A 16,856-nucleotide genomic window follows, 5' to 3' on the forward strand; every position below is an offset into this window, starting at 1 on the left:
CGAGAGGCATGATAACTTGCGCCCGTTGCAGCCCTCCGACAGATGGAGAAGCCCTGCTCGATCCAGAGCATGGACGGAAGGTTGCCGACGTCGACTTTGAAATCGTAGGAGTAGGCACTGTGGCCGCAGCAACGAAGGTGCAGGAAGATCAGGCTCCAGGATAGCAAAACTATTCTTTGTTTGTATCCGCTCCGGGCCTCTCGTTGGGAGTGTAGACTGCTTTGCGGGAGGTCGCTGTCATCGGCTTCCGCGGCCCGTGACATGCGACCATCGTAGATTGCCATTCTCCTCTTGCTGTGCTCCTTTGACTCCGCTATCAGATGGGGGAGGAGAGGCAGGAGATGGCTCCCCTGGCGAACGAACTCCAGGCAACACCGGCCAGTCGGATAACGACAAACGACAAGGCGGAGATGCATCCAACGAGCGCGAACGCCGTCCAGCCACCGGCGTAGAAAAGGTAAACATTCCATTCTGTGTTTTCCCCAGTTTCTTACGTAGGCTGGCGACCTGCGTGATCAAGGAAGCCACTTCAAGCCTATAATCCTCGGCAAGCAAACAATTGGCGCATTGGAACTCTGAGTGATCTGGTTTGTCCCAAAACAAAGCGTAGTAGATACAACTCCTACAGCGCTGGAACCGTTCATTTCCTTCTCCAGACAAAAAGGCCTCCATTGTTGTCGAGTTGGTGTTTTAATTTCAGAAAAAGTGTTGTTATTCCTGATGGTGCTCTCATCAGGCATATGGCTCATGATCATATATGGAATCAGAAATACCAACACTTTGCGGAAATAAACAAAAATGAACTACAGTAACTGTTGGCATTTCATTTCCCCGCTGTACCGAAACGTAACCCAAAACCGCGATAACCGTGGGTTTGGTGAACAGTCACATTGGTGTTAGGGGTGTCCTTGATTAAGCACCTAGTACTGGGACAAAGCCGAGTCATTGGCTCCACTGTACTGGGCAAACTAAATCAGGTGCAGCTCCAGTATTTGACGTTTGATATAGTTGACCAACCAGGTCTGAAAGGAAGTCAAGTATTGATGGTATGTAGAATAGACGCCACACCCTTGGGTATCTCTCATTCAAATGCCTTTTTTTTTTTGTATCATTTTATTTAGCAATTTCTGAAAATGTAATCCAATACACACTGTACAGTTCTGTTCAGCAAATGTAAACGAACTGCAACAAAAAACGGACACATCTGGGAGACACATGGTTGGTTGAGAACCTGCAAGAAATGTAGCACTGTGTCATGTGACAAGAGGACTTATTTATACCAGACGCAAGAATGCAACAACAAAATTAGCTAAGCAAAATGGCCATTCTGCGTACATACAAACATGTGCAGCCCTACAATTTGTAACTTGATGAAACTACGCAGGATGGCCATTTTGAGTAGCTAATTACTTTCTTGCGATGAATACTTGCATGAGGTATAAATTAGGCTTCAAAGACCCCGTGAAAAATGTATTTGCTGCATCAGACAATTGTAAGTGTTATTTGTGCATACATACCCTAGTTCAAAATAACATGGCAACTTGTCTTTTCAAGTCATTTTATTTTATACCGGTACATTGAAATTAAGATTAATAATAATAATATTGTCCGAAAAATACGTATTTTACAGTAATTTGCTGTAATTTTCTCTAAGAACGCCTTTGGCAATCGCAATGACTGTTTGGTCCCTGGCCTGAACACAACCATTCAGTAACATTTACAATATTTTCAACAAAAGGATCAATTTAAGGCCCTGATTTTGGGCTACAACATGATTTCAAGCCATTTGAACACTTCCCTTTCCCTTACATTAAACCTGACCTAACAAAAACCTTAAATTTAACCAATTCCTTAATTTGTAGTTTTGTCCTGCAACTTCTGGGATGGTGATAATGGCGACAGAACGATGTGCCAACTAAATCCAGAGGCGGGATGAAGATGCAGCCAGCCAATAAAATACTAATAAAACCAACAGTATGGCTACGTCCCAAATGGAACCCTATTCCCTTTATAGCGCACTACTTTAGACCAGAACCCTATTGACCCTGGTCTAAAGTAGTGCACTATATAGGGAATAGGGTGCCATTCTCTGGTCTAAAGTAGTGCACTATATAGGGAGCCATTCTCTGGTCTAAAGTAGTGCACTATATAGGGAATAGGGTGCCATTCTCTGGTCTAAAGTAGTGCACTATATAGGGAATAGGGTGCCATTTGGGACACATTTGATACCACAGTCCCTGTGGTTATGGAAGAAGCGCATCCTAAACCATTCAACTGAACTAGTGATGAAAGATCGCAAAACACTTTGTGGCAACTTCTTCACAAATGGCCAGATTTAGCTGGTTCCCAGTTAGCACCAATGCAAAGTTAGCACCCGATCTAAGACAGTAAAATAATATCTAATATCTGTTTCCATTTTCAAACATCTGCCGTTAGGAAAAGTTCTGCAATCCAGGTAAAATAAAATACTTCAAAGATAGGGTGGTTGATGATGCTATTAAATGCTTTACCCAGAGAAAATAAAACAAAATCAGCCACTACAAAAATACTAATTATTTTAGTTGAAAAGAATAAGGCCATTTTAACTTTGTCCTGCAATGGAATTGTTACGATTCAAGTTCTTACATTCAGCAAACACAGAATAATTTGAGGCCGTCAAAGTTTAAACTCAATGAAATAGGCTACACAAAAGTAGATAAAACTAAATCAAATGAGTCAGTAACCACAGGAAGATCTAAATGTAAAAGACTGTCCCTAAAACAAGGTTGCACCATTTACACATTCACTTCAGGGGACCGAAATCTGCAAAGTGTCGTGTGGGAGGAGACTGCTAGACCAAATACGGTAAACATTTTATTTTTGTTCTTGCAAGAAAAGTGATCCTACAGTGTGCTGTGACACTGCTCACCAAGTCTATCAGTCCATCCTCCGGGTACAAAACAGAAGCTGGTAGAAAATCACTAATACGCCCCATTCTGTAATGTCTATGGAGCGTCTTTCAAGCACCACCGTGTGGAACTTCTGTGAAACGTCAGTTCCTTCAGTCCTGTTGACGCCATCATCCCGTCGCTGCTCAATACAAGAAACACTAGATAGGGTAAACCAAGACGTCACTAGAGATATCACTCTGCTATTCCGCTACAGTTTCATACAGCGGTCGTATCTGTATGACAGGGGACAGGTTCACCTGCAGGATCCTCTGGGCCTTCCTCCTCAGCTCCTCCACCGTGACGCAGTCGTCCACTTTGATCACCTTCAACCGCAGGCTGTTCTCATCTAGACGACACTCCTCCTGATCATTCATCACCCACAGAGACCGGTCATCCCTCCAGGACCGTCTGTGGTTCGACACGTCAATCTTGTAGTCGTAAACTCCTCGGCCGTTTTGATATATCACCGGGGCGGAGTCTCCGATAAGGGCTCCATTCCATTCCGGACAGAAGGGATGATACCTTTGACCGACCAACGCCACTGCTTTTGGTGTTCTACCCATGTTCTGCGAAGGCAGCAACGGTATCCCTGAAAGTGTTGGAGGTTGAGAGTGAATCTGCAGTCTCGCAGTGTGACCCCTCCTCAAACCTGTAATGTTCGTTAGTTTCAGACATTGCTGTACCGGTGGAGGTTCAATAGTCATAACCGGACATCTGGAAAAGACAGATCCCTTGTGAGATTCTGATGCACTAGTACTCCACGATGCGTACTTGTTAGACTCCTTCTTCTTCTTCTTCCTCCTTCCCCTCTTCTTGCCTGTCCTTGAACCCTTGCTAGCCATGTCTGTAGAGTACATCTCTTCTGGTAGTGTTTTGGCCGTACAAGACCTATATCCATACACATCTTTACTTCGTAGCACTGTGGGCTTGTGGCCCTCCTCTTTAAGCCCTTGGAGAAAGGTTACTAGTTCCTCTGTGTCTGAGAGATCCTTTGACATGGGGTTGAGGATCTGTAACGCCTCAAGAAGGACAGACTGTCCGGCCGAGGCGATTCTGGACCAGGAGTTGACGGCCTTCTCCACAACCGGGTCTGTGTAATTCATGACATCTGCCTTGAGGTTAAATGTTTGAGAGCTCCCGAAGTCTGTCTTGCTTTTCACCCTGTTGAGAGAATTTAGAGAGGAGCAGTTTCCAATAAATACATCAAGAAGACAAACTAAAAACTATTGCATGCTTACTGATGTAGGCTGATGGATGGAGAGGATCTATTCTACAATGTAGAAAATATAACAAAAAGAAAAGAAAAACCCTTGAATGAGTAGGTGTTCTAAATCTTTTGACCGGTAGTGTACTTACAGTACCAGCCAAAAGTTTGGAAACACCTACTCATTCCAGGGTTTTTCTTTATTTTGTATATTTTCTACATTGTAGAATAATAGTGAAGACATCAAAACTATGAAATAACACATATGGAATCATGTAGTAACCAAAAAAGTGTTAAACAAATCAAATGATATTTTATATATTTGAGATTCTTCAAAGTAGCCACCCTTTGCCTTGACGACAGCTTTGCACACTCTTGGCATTCTCTCAACCAGCTTCATGAGGTAGTCACCTGGAATGCATTTCAATTAACAGGTGTGCCTTGTTAAAAGTTAATGTGTGGAATTTCTTTCCTCCTTAATGCGTTTGAGCCAATCATTTGTGTTGTGACAAGGTAGGGGGGGTATACAGAAGATAGCCCTATTTGGTAAAAGACCAAGTCCATATTATGGCAAGAACAGCTCAAATAAGCAAAGAAGGTCAGTCAAACCGGACATTTTTTAAGAACTTTGAAAGTTCTTTATGTGCAGTCGCAAAAACCATCAAGCGCTATGATGAAACTGGCTCTCATGAGGACCGCCACAGGAAAGGAAGACCCAGAGTTACCTCTGCTGCAGAGGATAAATTAATTAGTTACCAGCCTCAGAAATCGCCAATTAACGGCACCTCAGATTGCAGCCCAAATAAATGCTTCAGAGTTCAAGTAACAGACACATCTCAACATCAACTGTTCAGAGGGGACTGTGTGAATCAGGCCTTCATGGTCGAATTGCTGCAAAGAAACCACTACTAAAGGACACCAATAATAAGAAGAGACCTGCTTGGGCCAAGAAACAGGAGCAAAGGACATTAGACCGGTGGAAATGTGTCCTTTGGTCTGGAGTCCAAATTGGAGGTTTTTGGTTCCAACCGCCGTGTCTTTGTGAGACGCGGTGTGGGTGAACGGAGGATCTCCGCATGTGTGGTTCCCACCGTGAAGCATCGAGGAGGAGATGGTGTGATGGTGCTTTGCTGGTGACACTGTCTGTGATTTATTTAGAATTCAAGGCACACTTAACCAGCATGGCTACCACAGCATTCTGCAGCGATACGCCATCCCATCTGGTTTGGGCTTAGTGGGACTATCATTTGTTTTTCAACAGGACAATGACCCAAAACACACCTCCAGGCTGTGTAAGGGCTATTTGACCAAGAAGGAGAGTGATGAGTGCTGCATCAGATGACCTGGCATCCACAACCCCCCGACCTCAACCCAATTGAGATGGTTTGGGATGAGTTGGACCGCAGAGTGAAGGAAAAGCAGCACTCAGCATATGTGGGAACTCCTTCAAGACTGTTGGAAAAGCATTCCAGGTGACTACCTCATGAAGCTGGTTGAGAGAATGCCAAGTGTGCAAAGCTGTCATCAAGGCAAAGGGTGGCTATTTTGAAGAATCTAAAATATATTTGGATTTGTTTAACACTTTTTTGGTTACTACATGATTCCATATGTGTTAATTCATTGATGTCTTCACTATTATTCTACAATGTAGAAAATAGTAAAAATAAAGAAAAACCTTTGACTGGTACATATAGATAAATACACATCTTTAAATATTATTTTCCTTTATTATTTTCCACTAACCCTACAAATACTTTCTAACCCTACCACCCCTCCCCTAATTGGAGTAAACTAATGAACAACAACACTTAGGCCTCTACTTCCAGCTTATACATACTATATACATTTTACGGACAATCTATTTTACAATAGTTCTATTTTTTTGTTTTTAGTCCGGTCCGGTCAGTGCGGCCCTTCCTCTACCTTCAACCTCTCCCATCTATTTCTGATGTCCATCCAGTTTGATTTTTAGTTGCCATATTTTTTACTTTGCTGTTTCACAAAAGTTCTGAACCTATATACATTTTACGGACACAGTATATTTTACATTAGTTGTCTTGTTGTTATTAGTCCCATCCTTCAGCTACCCTCAACCCCTCCCACCCATCTCTTAACACCATCCATATTGGATTTCGATTTGCCTTATATTTTTCTACTGTGATGTGATGTTTCACAAAAGTTCTCAATGGATTCAATGGCAGTTCATACTTTCGCCCCAAGATGATTTCTATGGTCCTTTTGGCACCCCACGCTGCCTCACAGTAGAGCCCTGCACGGGGATACATTTTAAGCCTGAGGCCTACCCATGCCCGCAACGTTCAGGCCCTACCCTGCACAGGCCTGATTGCTTCTGCCAAATTTAAAGCCCGGCCCGAAATCAGAAATAACTTCCTTTGTTAGTATCATTAGCTGCTAGTCTCGGTCCATCGCCCTGCTGCTAGTCTCGGTCCATCGCCCTGCTGCTAGTCTCGGTCCATCGCCCTGCTGCTAGTCTGAGCATCCTTGGGCTGCTCAATGATGAGACTGGAGCGAGCAGTTAGCCAACTACTTTCCGTCACGCTAAACGACAAAACTCAAGGAACATTCTTATTTTCTGTGAAATAATCTCTCGAGTCAACTCGGATAATATCTTATATTTGACGAGGTTGAAGCACCTCTTAGTAAGATATGACTGTCCTGCGCAGCAGAGCATGAGAAAATGGCTCAGCTTCAAAATGTTAGCAGGCTTGGGCGGTATACCTTATATAGGCCTACTGTATACCGGGGTCATTTGAAGTAGCCACGGGATAATTTTTCAATAACGTTGAAACTATTTCTGACGTTTTTTTTTATACATTTGAATATTTGTAGCTACTTTAAGTAAATACCTGCAGTCAACTTATGCAACACGTTAAAGAGATAAAGAAGATTGCGTTCTTCATTTTCACATAATTTTTCATTATGAATCTTACCGGTAGTCCCCAGCCACATTGTGAGTCTCCCTGTTGTGCAGCACACGCCAGGTGATTTAGTTACATTATGGAATTCACAACTAAAATGTTCCCCAGCTAGATCTCTTGTAACTATTAAGTTAACTAAATACTCTGCAGTTGTGCATTTGGTTTACTAATTCAGTAGCTAGTTAGCTCAGTGGTTCCCAAACTGTGTTCGGGGTCAGCTTTCAACTTACTCTTGAAAGTTGGTAGCTAACTCCGATCTGTACATATGTGGGAAACCGCGGCATTCAAACGAGGCTGCAATGAAAACTAATGGGACTGTAGTGACTGTGTTGGCATCACAATCCGGGGTGTGAACTAAGTTTCGATTCAGTGTTGATTGACATGGTAATGGACCAATAGTATTGGAGAAAGGTTATAAAATGACCCCGCTGACGCTGTTCGTTAAAGCGTGACATGTCACGACGTAACGTACGGCACGCATCATTCAACTCATTCTGTGCCGTACAGCCTCTTTCCACCAGGTGGAGCGCTTCTCATGCAGATTAAAAACAAGAAATTATCAAAATGGTGAGTAATGGTGAGTGTAAAGTTAACTATTGATGAACTCACGAGTAATCAATTCAGATAATTTGTTAATTTTTCGCCTAATCACTGCGAGCCATCATGACTCTCAGAAACCGTGACACCGACAGTTTAATGGTGAAGATAAATGTAGCGCTGCCCTAAAAACCCTATTCAAATTCGACCCAAACCTTCAAATAGGTACGAGACATTATATAAACTCTTTAGTGTTTTATTTACATTTTAGAGGTGATAAGTTGGACAAATCGGGTGAAAAAAAGCTGGTTCCCCACACAACATATCTCCCCCTTTCACCATGACGTAGCAGCTTCTGCTTCCCCACCCGCCATTTTTAGACACGGCAAAATGTGTAGAATTGCAGGAAATATGCATTAAAACCTGCAAAATGTTCTCTCCGCCAACAAGAGGGGTGTGAACAGCTTGTGTCATGAACAGTGCTTGTGCCCATAGAGATGGACGCGTTCCCCAATCCTGGAAGGGGGGCCTGAGTGAAAAAGGTTGGGAACCCCTGATCTAGCTAAGTGGTTAGCTTCTTCCAAAATCAAGCTTCACTTTCTTAACAGCAGAGAATCCCCTCCTGGATCAAGAGCCTTGCTGTCTAATATTTGGTTTGTGTGTGCAGCAAACTGTGAGTACCATTTTTGAGTTACTTGTATGAGCTGGGATGTCTGTTCTGAAAATAGTTTAGGTCAGAGACCTTATAAAATGTTTGCAACGTGCTCGTTAGCATTTAGTTAGCATTCTCTATGGGATTTGACATGGCCTTGTTAGCATTGCTAACGGTCGGATTACAGAGGCTGTGGGGTTAGAAAATAGCGCCCCTTGTGTTCAGTGCCGGTATTACCGAATATCTCGCTATGGCAAGAGCTCGGTATGAAAATCAGGATACCGCCAAACCTAAATGTTAGTGTTTAATTCAGTGATACCCAATCCCTAACCGTGCCAGAGTTATTGATGAGAAAACAATCCCTACCCAGCCCTAACCCAGTGTTAGGCCGGTCGAGCTCTGGTAGCAGAGCTCTCACAGGAAAAAAGTATGGGGTGCGCTCCCAAAGCTCTTGCCAACAAGTTAGCTGTTTACAGCCGTTAGCAGTCTCTTCCTGGTGGTAAAATGGACGATTGCCATCATTTTGAGAGTATCATCCTTCAATTATTACAATTAACAAACCAAACAAATTTTGCTACATAAGACCAAATCGAGCCGGTCGGTCACAAATGTTGTGCTTCAGTTGCATTTCTCCACTCGGATGACAGCATGATCAGCAGCGCTCTGACTGAGGTGGAGATCCTTTTCTCCGGGACTTTTCTTGGCGTAGCCCACATCTATCCAGTAAAATGCAGATTAACTTCAAGCAAAACATTAGGAAATGTAGCTGGCTACAATCTCTCTATGATAAACATTAGAAAATATGACGTCCATGCATCGTTTTTGCTTTTTCCATTGCAGGTAGAGCTGTGACGTTAGTTGAATAACCGCTGACTGTTATGGATGAAGACAGTCATGAAAACAAAATAACCAACAACTGTTTTAAATACGCCTACATTCATTTAAGGATAAAAAAATAAAATAGTGATGAACTTTATTTTTACGTAGATAAACTTTACCTAATAGCGAGAGTGTTTACTAATTATTATAAGCAATTGTTTTGCAAACTTAGCCTGTAGTAAACTGTCTACATCTCCTCTTTCCAACGGTCCTCTGATGCTCCGGCAACTATCTGCTAGACGTAGAGCGCTATACTCGATGGCACTTCAGTAAAAAACATTTGTTTGATGTGCGGACTTCCTTTTATAGAACGCATGTTTTCATTGTTTGCTAGTAAATAAGTAAATCAGTATTTAAAAAAAAAAAGTTTGGATGTGTGACTATTCATGAATTATTCTTTAAGCGGGGGACAAGGTTGTTCTGGCTCTGAGGACAATAGACAATCCGCCAGGCCTCTCCAACCTGGCATGGTATAATTTGATACGGAACCTTTTCTTAATTTATAGAGGAATCAGCGCTGATCAGGCCCGGTCCGATATGCTGCCCAGCGCTGATCAGGCCCGGTCCGATATGCTGCCCAGCGCTGATCAGGCCCGGTCCGATATGCTGCCCAGCGCTGATCAGGCCCGGTCCGATATGCTGCCCTCCTGTCCCTGCATAGTAGAAGAGTAGTCAGGGCTATACAATGGTAGCCTACCGTTTGGAAAACAGGCAATTTTACCGTCAACCCCTGTCATTTTGTTCCATTAATGCATGTTAATGTTTTTAACTACACTCCGTTCTCATTCTCCGACTGGAAACGTTCTTCGCGCGCATAGAAGTACCTGGCCTGCTTCTCGCAAATGTCAAAATGTAGGAAAGTGCCCAGCTGGGCATCTGTCATTTTCTCTTCACCTCACACAGGAAGTCCATTTTTTTTATTTTTTTTAAACATCCATTCAAATTATAGTAGTTTCTCCCAGTAGTTAAACCTCTTTCCACCACTCTCCCCTCTCTAATCAGCATGGCTGATAAATAGACTATGGCTGTATTTCTTTCTATTTGAATGATTGTCAATTTCATCTTCAAACTATAGCACAGCTGTCCCCTTCATATGTCCCTTCATACGTCCCGGGGGGGGTCTGTCCCTTCATACGTCCCGGGGGAAAGAGTCCTACAGTAGCCTGTCTGGATCTCTTTAATAAGAATCAAACGCTCCTGTCATGATTTAATCTTGTAAAAGGCCTGTTTTCAGTAGTTTAGGCTACATTATTTATATCATTATGGCGTCCTCTCTAAAGAAAATGTCAATGCCATCGAATGATCCCAGCAGCAGGGTTTGTGACATAATGCGAATATTTCAGGAAAACCCTTAGGACTTAGTTTAAATGGTTTGGTGCATCTAAATGGATTTAATTGTTTTAAAATGCAGAAAAGCCAACAGAAAAGGAAGGTATAGAACTGCAACGCTGCTGGGTTTTTCCACTCTCAACAGTTTCCAGTGTGTATCAAGAATGGTCCACCACCAAAAGGACATCCAGCCAACTTGAGGGAAGCATTGGAGTCAACATGGCCTAACATCCCTGTGTAACGCTTTTGACACCTTGTCGAGTCCATGCCCTGACAAATTGAGACTGTTCTGAAGGAGAAGGGGGGTGCAACTCAACATTAGGATGGTGTTCCTAATGTTTGGTATACTCAGAGTAGTAAAATACAGTATACCGCAAAGTAGGGCTGTGACGGTCTTGGAATTTTGGATGACATTACTGGTTAGCCAAATGACCACAGTCACCGTTATAATCATTCGAATAGCAAAACAGACTAAACATTTATATATATATTTTTTTAAGACAAATTCTCCTCACCTCCGCTCCTGACTGCATGTGCTTTGCCTAGGCAATGGAAGACTCGGTACAACACCTTGCTGAAACAAGCAGCAACAAAGTTCCATTACGTTTTGGAGTCCATGTTATGTTACCGCAGAAACGGACTCAAATGCATGCTTGATCTTTTTGAATGTCCGGCTGCCAAACACAACACACTAAAACTTGGTACTTTTTCCCACCTCACGTAGACATTAGATGAAAACCACGCTTACTTTTCCTTTGCTACTTTTGGGTAAAGTTTGTCGACTTGAATATGAAGTTAATTAAAAAACGATATACACACACATGTATTTTTTGGCGGTTATTTTATTTTCATGACGGTCTTCATCCATAATCGTCGGGTACGCAAACATACAATTACCTGACAGCCCTGTCAAGTGCAGTGAAAATGTGTTCGGCTAAGTTCCCTTTTCAGTTAATAATTGGCCTTCAGTTTTACATTCAAACGGCTTAAATGAGAGTACACTAAATAATTTGTCATGAAAACAGACCTTTCAAATGCCAATCCAACTAGGCTAGTTAGCTATATTTATTTACGGTTAGCAGCCGCTCCTAAATAATGTTTTACTAGCCACCGTAACACGTCTTTTTAAAAAGTGTCTTAATTAGCAATAAGGGAAATCATCACTGTGCTGATTAGGCTGCCAACCAACCAACCAACCAACCAACCAACCGTTTCACATGCTGTTCCGTAGAGGTCTAGGCGATGCCTTATTACAAAGGTAGTAGGCTATAATGTGAGCATCCTAGTGCTAAACAGAGACTAACGAAACACAAACTACGCATTGACCTCCTATGGGGGCGCATTGACCTCCTATGGGGGCGCAGTGACCTCCTATGGGGGCGCAGTGACCTCCTATGGGGGCGCAGTGACCTCCTATGGGGGCGCATTGACCTCCTATGGGGGCGCAGTGACCTCCTATGGGGGCGCATTGACCTCCTATGGGGGCAAAGTGACCTCCTATGGGGGCAAAGTGACCTCCTATGGGGGCGCAGTGACCTCCTATGGGGGCGCAGTGACCTCCTATGGGGGCGCAGTGACCTCCTATGGGGGCGCAGTGACCTCCTATGGGGGCGCAGTGACCTCCTATGGGGGCGCAGTGACCTCCTATGGGGGCGCAGTGACCTCCTATGGGGGCGCAGTGACCTCCTATGGGGCGCAGTGACCTCCTATGGGGGCGCAGTGACCTCCTATGGGGGCGCAGTGACCTCCTATGGGGGCGCAGTGACCTCCTATGGGGGCGCAGTGACCTCCTATGGGGGCGCAGTGACCTCCTATGGGGGCGCAGTGACCTCCTATGGGGGCGCAGTGACCTCCTATGGGGGCGCAGTGACCTCCTATGGGGGCGCATTGACCTCCTATGGGGGCGCATTGACCTCCTATGGGGGCGCAGTGACCTCCTATGGGGGCGCATTGACCTCCTATGGGGGGCGCATTGACCTCCTATGGGGGCGCATTGACCTCCTATGGGGGGCGCAGTGACCTCCTATGGGGGCGCAGTGACCTATGGGGGGCGCAGTGACCTATGGGGGGCGCAGTGACCTATGGGGGCGCAGTGACCTCCTATGGGGGCGCAGTGACCTCCTATGGGGGCGCATTGACCTCCTATGGGGGCGCATTGACCTCCTATGGGGGCGCAGTGACCTCCTATGGGGGCGCAGTTGTAGCACAGGAAAGCAGTGGGCGCGGCTCACCGCCACGACAGTTGAACAGTGAGATATCTAAATATTTATATTTTACAGTGACATAAGTTATTTTCGATGGAAAGTAGGCTTAAAGCGTTATTTATACCATACGCAATAACACAATCTACGCAAATTGGTGATCTTTCATACTTCTGCCGAGTTACAAGCTGAGAGATTGTTTCATGTTTCCGCATTTTCGCTACACAACTGAGCAGGATTGCCATTTTGCGTAATTAAATGTAGTTGTTGCGTGTAGTTTGTTCAGTTTTGCATAGGGTATAAATTAGGCTTAAAAACATAATGCGTTACTGTTCTTAGACGTAACGAGTCGTGTATTATTACCTGTAGCGCCCCTTGTGGTAGGGAGGAACGCATTCAGGTAGGGCCGAACAAATTCAGCCCCTCCTTCCTCCTCCCCTCCCCTTCATGAGTATGAAAATGTTTGGTAACTCCCATTCCAAAACTAGTTAATGTGGTTTTTATTAAATTGAAATATGACCAAATAAACTTAGTAATAACACAAAAGGGGTTTACAATAAGCTACAAACAATGAAAATCAAATGTATTTTCAAATTAAATCTCAGTAATACGACGTAAATTAGACTTCACACAAAGCTAGCTAGCGACAGCCGGGTCACTAGAATAACGTTACCACACTTCCCTCCCGGTTACCCAGCGCCAGGTCGCTATGCGATTCGGTGTTTCCTTACGCTTTCTCTGCGCTCAACGAGAAACTGGCGCCCCGAAATCGGAGGGAAATGTCATTAGATGAAGCGATGACAGCAACCGAGAGACGCAAACAGCGAAATCTAAATAAAACCTTACCTTTCAACGGTCCCAAGCGAGCATCGTTTAGGTCCAGTAGCAACTGAAGTCTAGATTAAAATGGCTGCGAATGGTGCGAATTGAGTCAGTGAAAAGAGGCGGGATTCATTTAAAACAGAAAAGGAAACTGGGCGGAGTGAACACCCATATAAGGAAGGAAACTGGGCGGAGTGAACACCCATATAAGGAAGAAGGGGCGTTTTGTAAAAAAGTCATATTTTTTTTTTTTTCGGTCTAAGATTGTCTGCTATATTGAGAAGATATTCGAGTGACGACTCTAACAAGGGATATACATGTCCTCAAAGATGGAAGGCAGGCGGGAGGAGGCGAGATCAGGTGGGACCATTCTAGCAAAATGAGACGGCAGATATGCGTGTGCACAACTGGCCGTAGAGATAAGAGGAATCATCTTTTGTCTCAGGGCCATTGAGGCTATTTCCATTTTAAAGCAGGGGTTGGAACCGAAATTATGTTCCAATCGTTTAGTTCTGAACAGAACCACTATTTTTTTTGGTTCTGTTCCGACCTGCAAAATAAAGTTCTGAAACGGTTCTAACCCCCCAAAAAGTATATATATTATATTGTTCCTTTTTTAACCTCTGACATCAAGTTTTTAAAAAACATTTAGCTCATTCAATTCCTTCACCAATCAGTGCGGATAGAGCAGCCAAGCTGGTTGTTTCCAGGCGTGATGGACAGACGAGTGTAGCCTATGGCGCAAGAGGTGACTGACATTGTACAGGTGGGGAGAGAGCCAGAGAGGAGGAGCAGGCTTGAAGCGCCAGGCATCTTGTTATGCATTATCTAATTAGGTCCACAGAATTATACCTACGGAGGAGCGGCTTCTATGAAGGAACTTTGAATGTCCTTTGAGCTAGTGTAGCACAAGGGGATGTGAGAAATTTACTCCTCGGCCTGAAATGTCCCCACTTGCGCCAGCGTTTATCTATCTAGCTTTTCGAATGGTGCCAACTGGTCAGACGCTGCAGGAGGGTGGTCGTGCGTGTAGGAGGGTGGTCGTGCGTGTAGGAGGGTGGTCGTGCGTGTAGGAGGGTGGTCGTGCGTGTAGGAGGGTGGTCGTGCGTGCAGGAGGGTGGTGCGTGCGTGCAGGAGGGTGGTCGTGCGTGCAGGAGGGTGGTGCGTGCGTGCAGGAGGGTGGTCGTGCGTGCAGGAGGGTGGTCGTGCGTGCTAGCAAGGCAGAGGTCCCAAATTCGCGCCAGTTCTGGGCCGAATCGGGTGAAAGTGGTACTTGCTAAGCAAGCAGCCTGAAGTCCTTCATAGTGGTGTAGTGACCTGGATCTACAGTTGCGCTGGGGTCGCTGTTGAGTAAGTTTGAGTCGTCAATGTAGCAGATGGGGGATGTGTGAAACTTACTCCTCAGCCTGAAATGTCCCCACTTGCGCCAGCGAATAGCTAGCTTTTCTCCTGGCGCCGACTGGTACGTTTGGGCCGAATCGGGAGGAAGTTGTACTCGCTAAGCAAGCAGCGTGACGTCCCTTAACAATAGCAAGCGAACAAGCAGTGTGTGCAGAGCCGGCACCAGAATTAAAACACACATCTTACCTTTCTGTAATTAATTCATTCATTCAACGTGAAACATGACAACTAGGCCTATAGTATCCTTAAATAGTATTGAAAAAGTGAATCCGATTTTCTCTAGCTAATAAAAAAAATCTCTTTCCCCATCTTGTCACGCGTCTAACGTGAGAAGTAGCCTCTGCTCCGGAGGGTCAGGTAGCCTTAACACACACCGGCAAAGATGTTCAGCTTGCAGGCAGACACTGGAATACAGAGGGAGGGCGTACATAAGCGCTTTGTTGCGGTTTTTTGTGGGACTCGAATAAAATGTCTGGAACAAAAATAATATTATTCACCGGTTTCCATGCTTTTAAAATAGCGGTTCTGTTCTGGAACAGTATGGATCACTTTCGTTCCCGGGTTCCATTTCTGTTCCTTGAAATATTTCGTTTATTTTTCGGTTCTGATCCCTGAACCGGTTCCAACTCCTGTTTTAAAGTTGTCAATTTTCTTCTGATTCATTGGCTGATCGCTCCCAACTCATAAGAATCTCCACCCAGTTGACTACTTTCAAATGGTGGAAGCCCTCAAATGGAAAGTCCGTGCTAAAACGGGTTATATCCAAGATGATCCTCTCATAGAAATAGAATGAATCCTCTCTCTATGACAACAGGCATAACTGATATAATTTGTTTTTCTTCTAATTTGCCTAGATGTCACATGCATCCACTTAAATCAGTGCATTTGTGCTGAAAAAAAGAAAATATTCAGACTTTTCAGGGGTTACTGCAGCACCACTGCTTCCCGTGGCTTTGCTCGTTGACCGCCAAACAAAATGTCCTCACTATGTGGGCTTATTTTCGTGGACATATTTTGGGCGGCTTAAACCTCTCGCATCGCCTCTTTCTCTCTGGTTCTGTTCGGTGCCCATTTGGGCTTGATTTGCATTCCAATTCCAATCCCCTTATCTCTCCCTATACCCTCGTTCACTCCCCCCCTCACGGTTTTGAATACATTCATAGGTGCCAGAAAAAGCGATCACTTTCTTCAAGTGCACTGGTTCATTGGATATGCTGATAAGTGGGTGGGCAGAAAGATTTTCAGTAGTATAATGAACAAAAATATAAAATGCAACAATTTCAACGATTTTACTGAGTTACAGTTCATATAAGAAAATCAGTCAACTTAAATAAATTCATTAGGCCCTAATCTATGGATTTCAAGACTGGGCAGGGGTGCTGCCATGGGTGGGCCTGGGAGGGCATATGCCCACCCATTTGAGAACAAGGCCCACCCACTTGGGAGCCAGGCCCAGCCAATCAGAATTCGTTTTTCCCCACAAAAGGGCTTTATTACAAACAGAAATACTCCTCAGTTACATCAGCTGTCCGGGTGGCTGGTCTCAGACGATCCCGCAGGTGAAGAAGCCGGATGTGGAGGTCCTGGGCTGGCGTGGTTACACGTGGTCTGCGGTTGTAAGGCCGGTTGGACGTACTGCCAAATTCTCTAAAACGATGGAGGCGGCTTATGGTAGAGAAATTAACATTAAATTATCTGGGAACAGCTCTGGTGGACATTCCTGCAGTCAGCATGCCAATTGCACAAAATGTTCAATTATATTCTTCTTACTGTAAAATCTTATAATAAAATAATGGCACAGGACTTATAAGCATATCTTGTCTGCTAAATGAACAAGCCTACAGCCTATGGCATGGAGCATAGCCAGATAACATACAGTAGGACAACTCATATTCTGTTCTTCTGAGATACATTTTCTCCATATCATAATGTTTCTTTGGACCTAGAGTAAATAAATAAATA

The 16,856-nt window shown here is 44.3% G+C and overlaps 1 protein-coding gene across 3 annotated transcripts; it reads right to left on the reverse strand.

The window, feature by feature from the left end:
• Nucleotides 1-2,147: 2,147 nt before the first annotated feature.
• On the reverse strand, nt 2,148-13,600 carry LOC121557934. Of its 3 annotated transcripts, none has more exons than XM_041871381.2 (3): nt 13,518-13,578; nt 9,631-9,794; nt 2,148-4,091 (listed from the first exon to the last, which is right to left on the reverse strand). In XM_041871381.2, the coding sequence occupies exon 3, from the start codon at nt 4,031-4,033 to the stop codon at nt 3,131-3,133; it is 903 nt and encodes a 300-aa protein (XP_041727315.1). In that variant the 5' UTR covers nt 4,034-4,091; nt 9,631-9,794; nt 13,518-13,578; the 3' UTR covers nt 2,148-3,130. The 3 variants fall into 3 exon arrangements, with proteins under 3 accessions (XP_041727315.1, XP_041727316.1, XP_041727314.1); XM_041871382.2 differs by lacking the exon at nt 13,518-13,578 and adding an exon at nt 10,986-11,044; XM_041871380.2 differs by lacking the exon at nt 9,631-9,794 and having other exon boundaries at nt 13,518-13,600.
• Between the last annotated feature and the right edge of the window lie 3,256 nt (nt 13,601-16,856).

Source organism: Coregonus clupeaformis, chromosome 10 (genome assembly GCF_020615455.1).
Source record: "Coregonus clupeaformis isolate EN_2021a chromosome 10, ASM2061545v1, whole genome shotgun sequence".
Classification (NCBI taxonomy): Eukaryota; Metazoa; Chordata; class Actinopteri; order Salmoniformes; family Salmonidae; genus Coregonus; species Coregonus clupeaformis.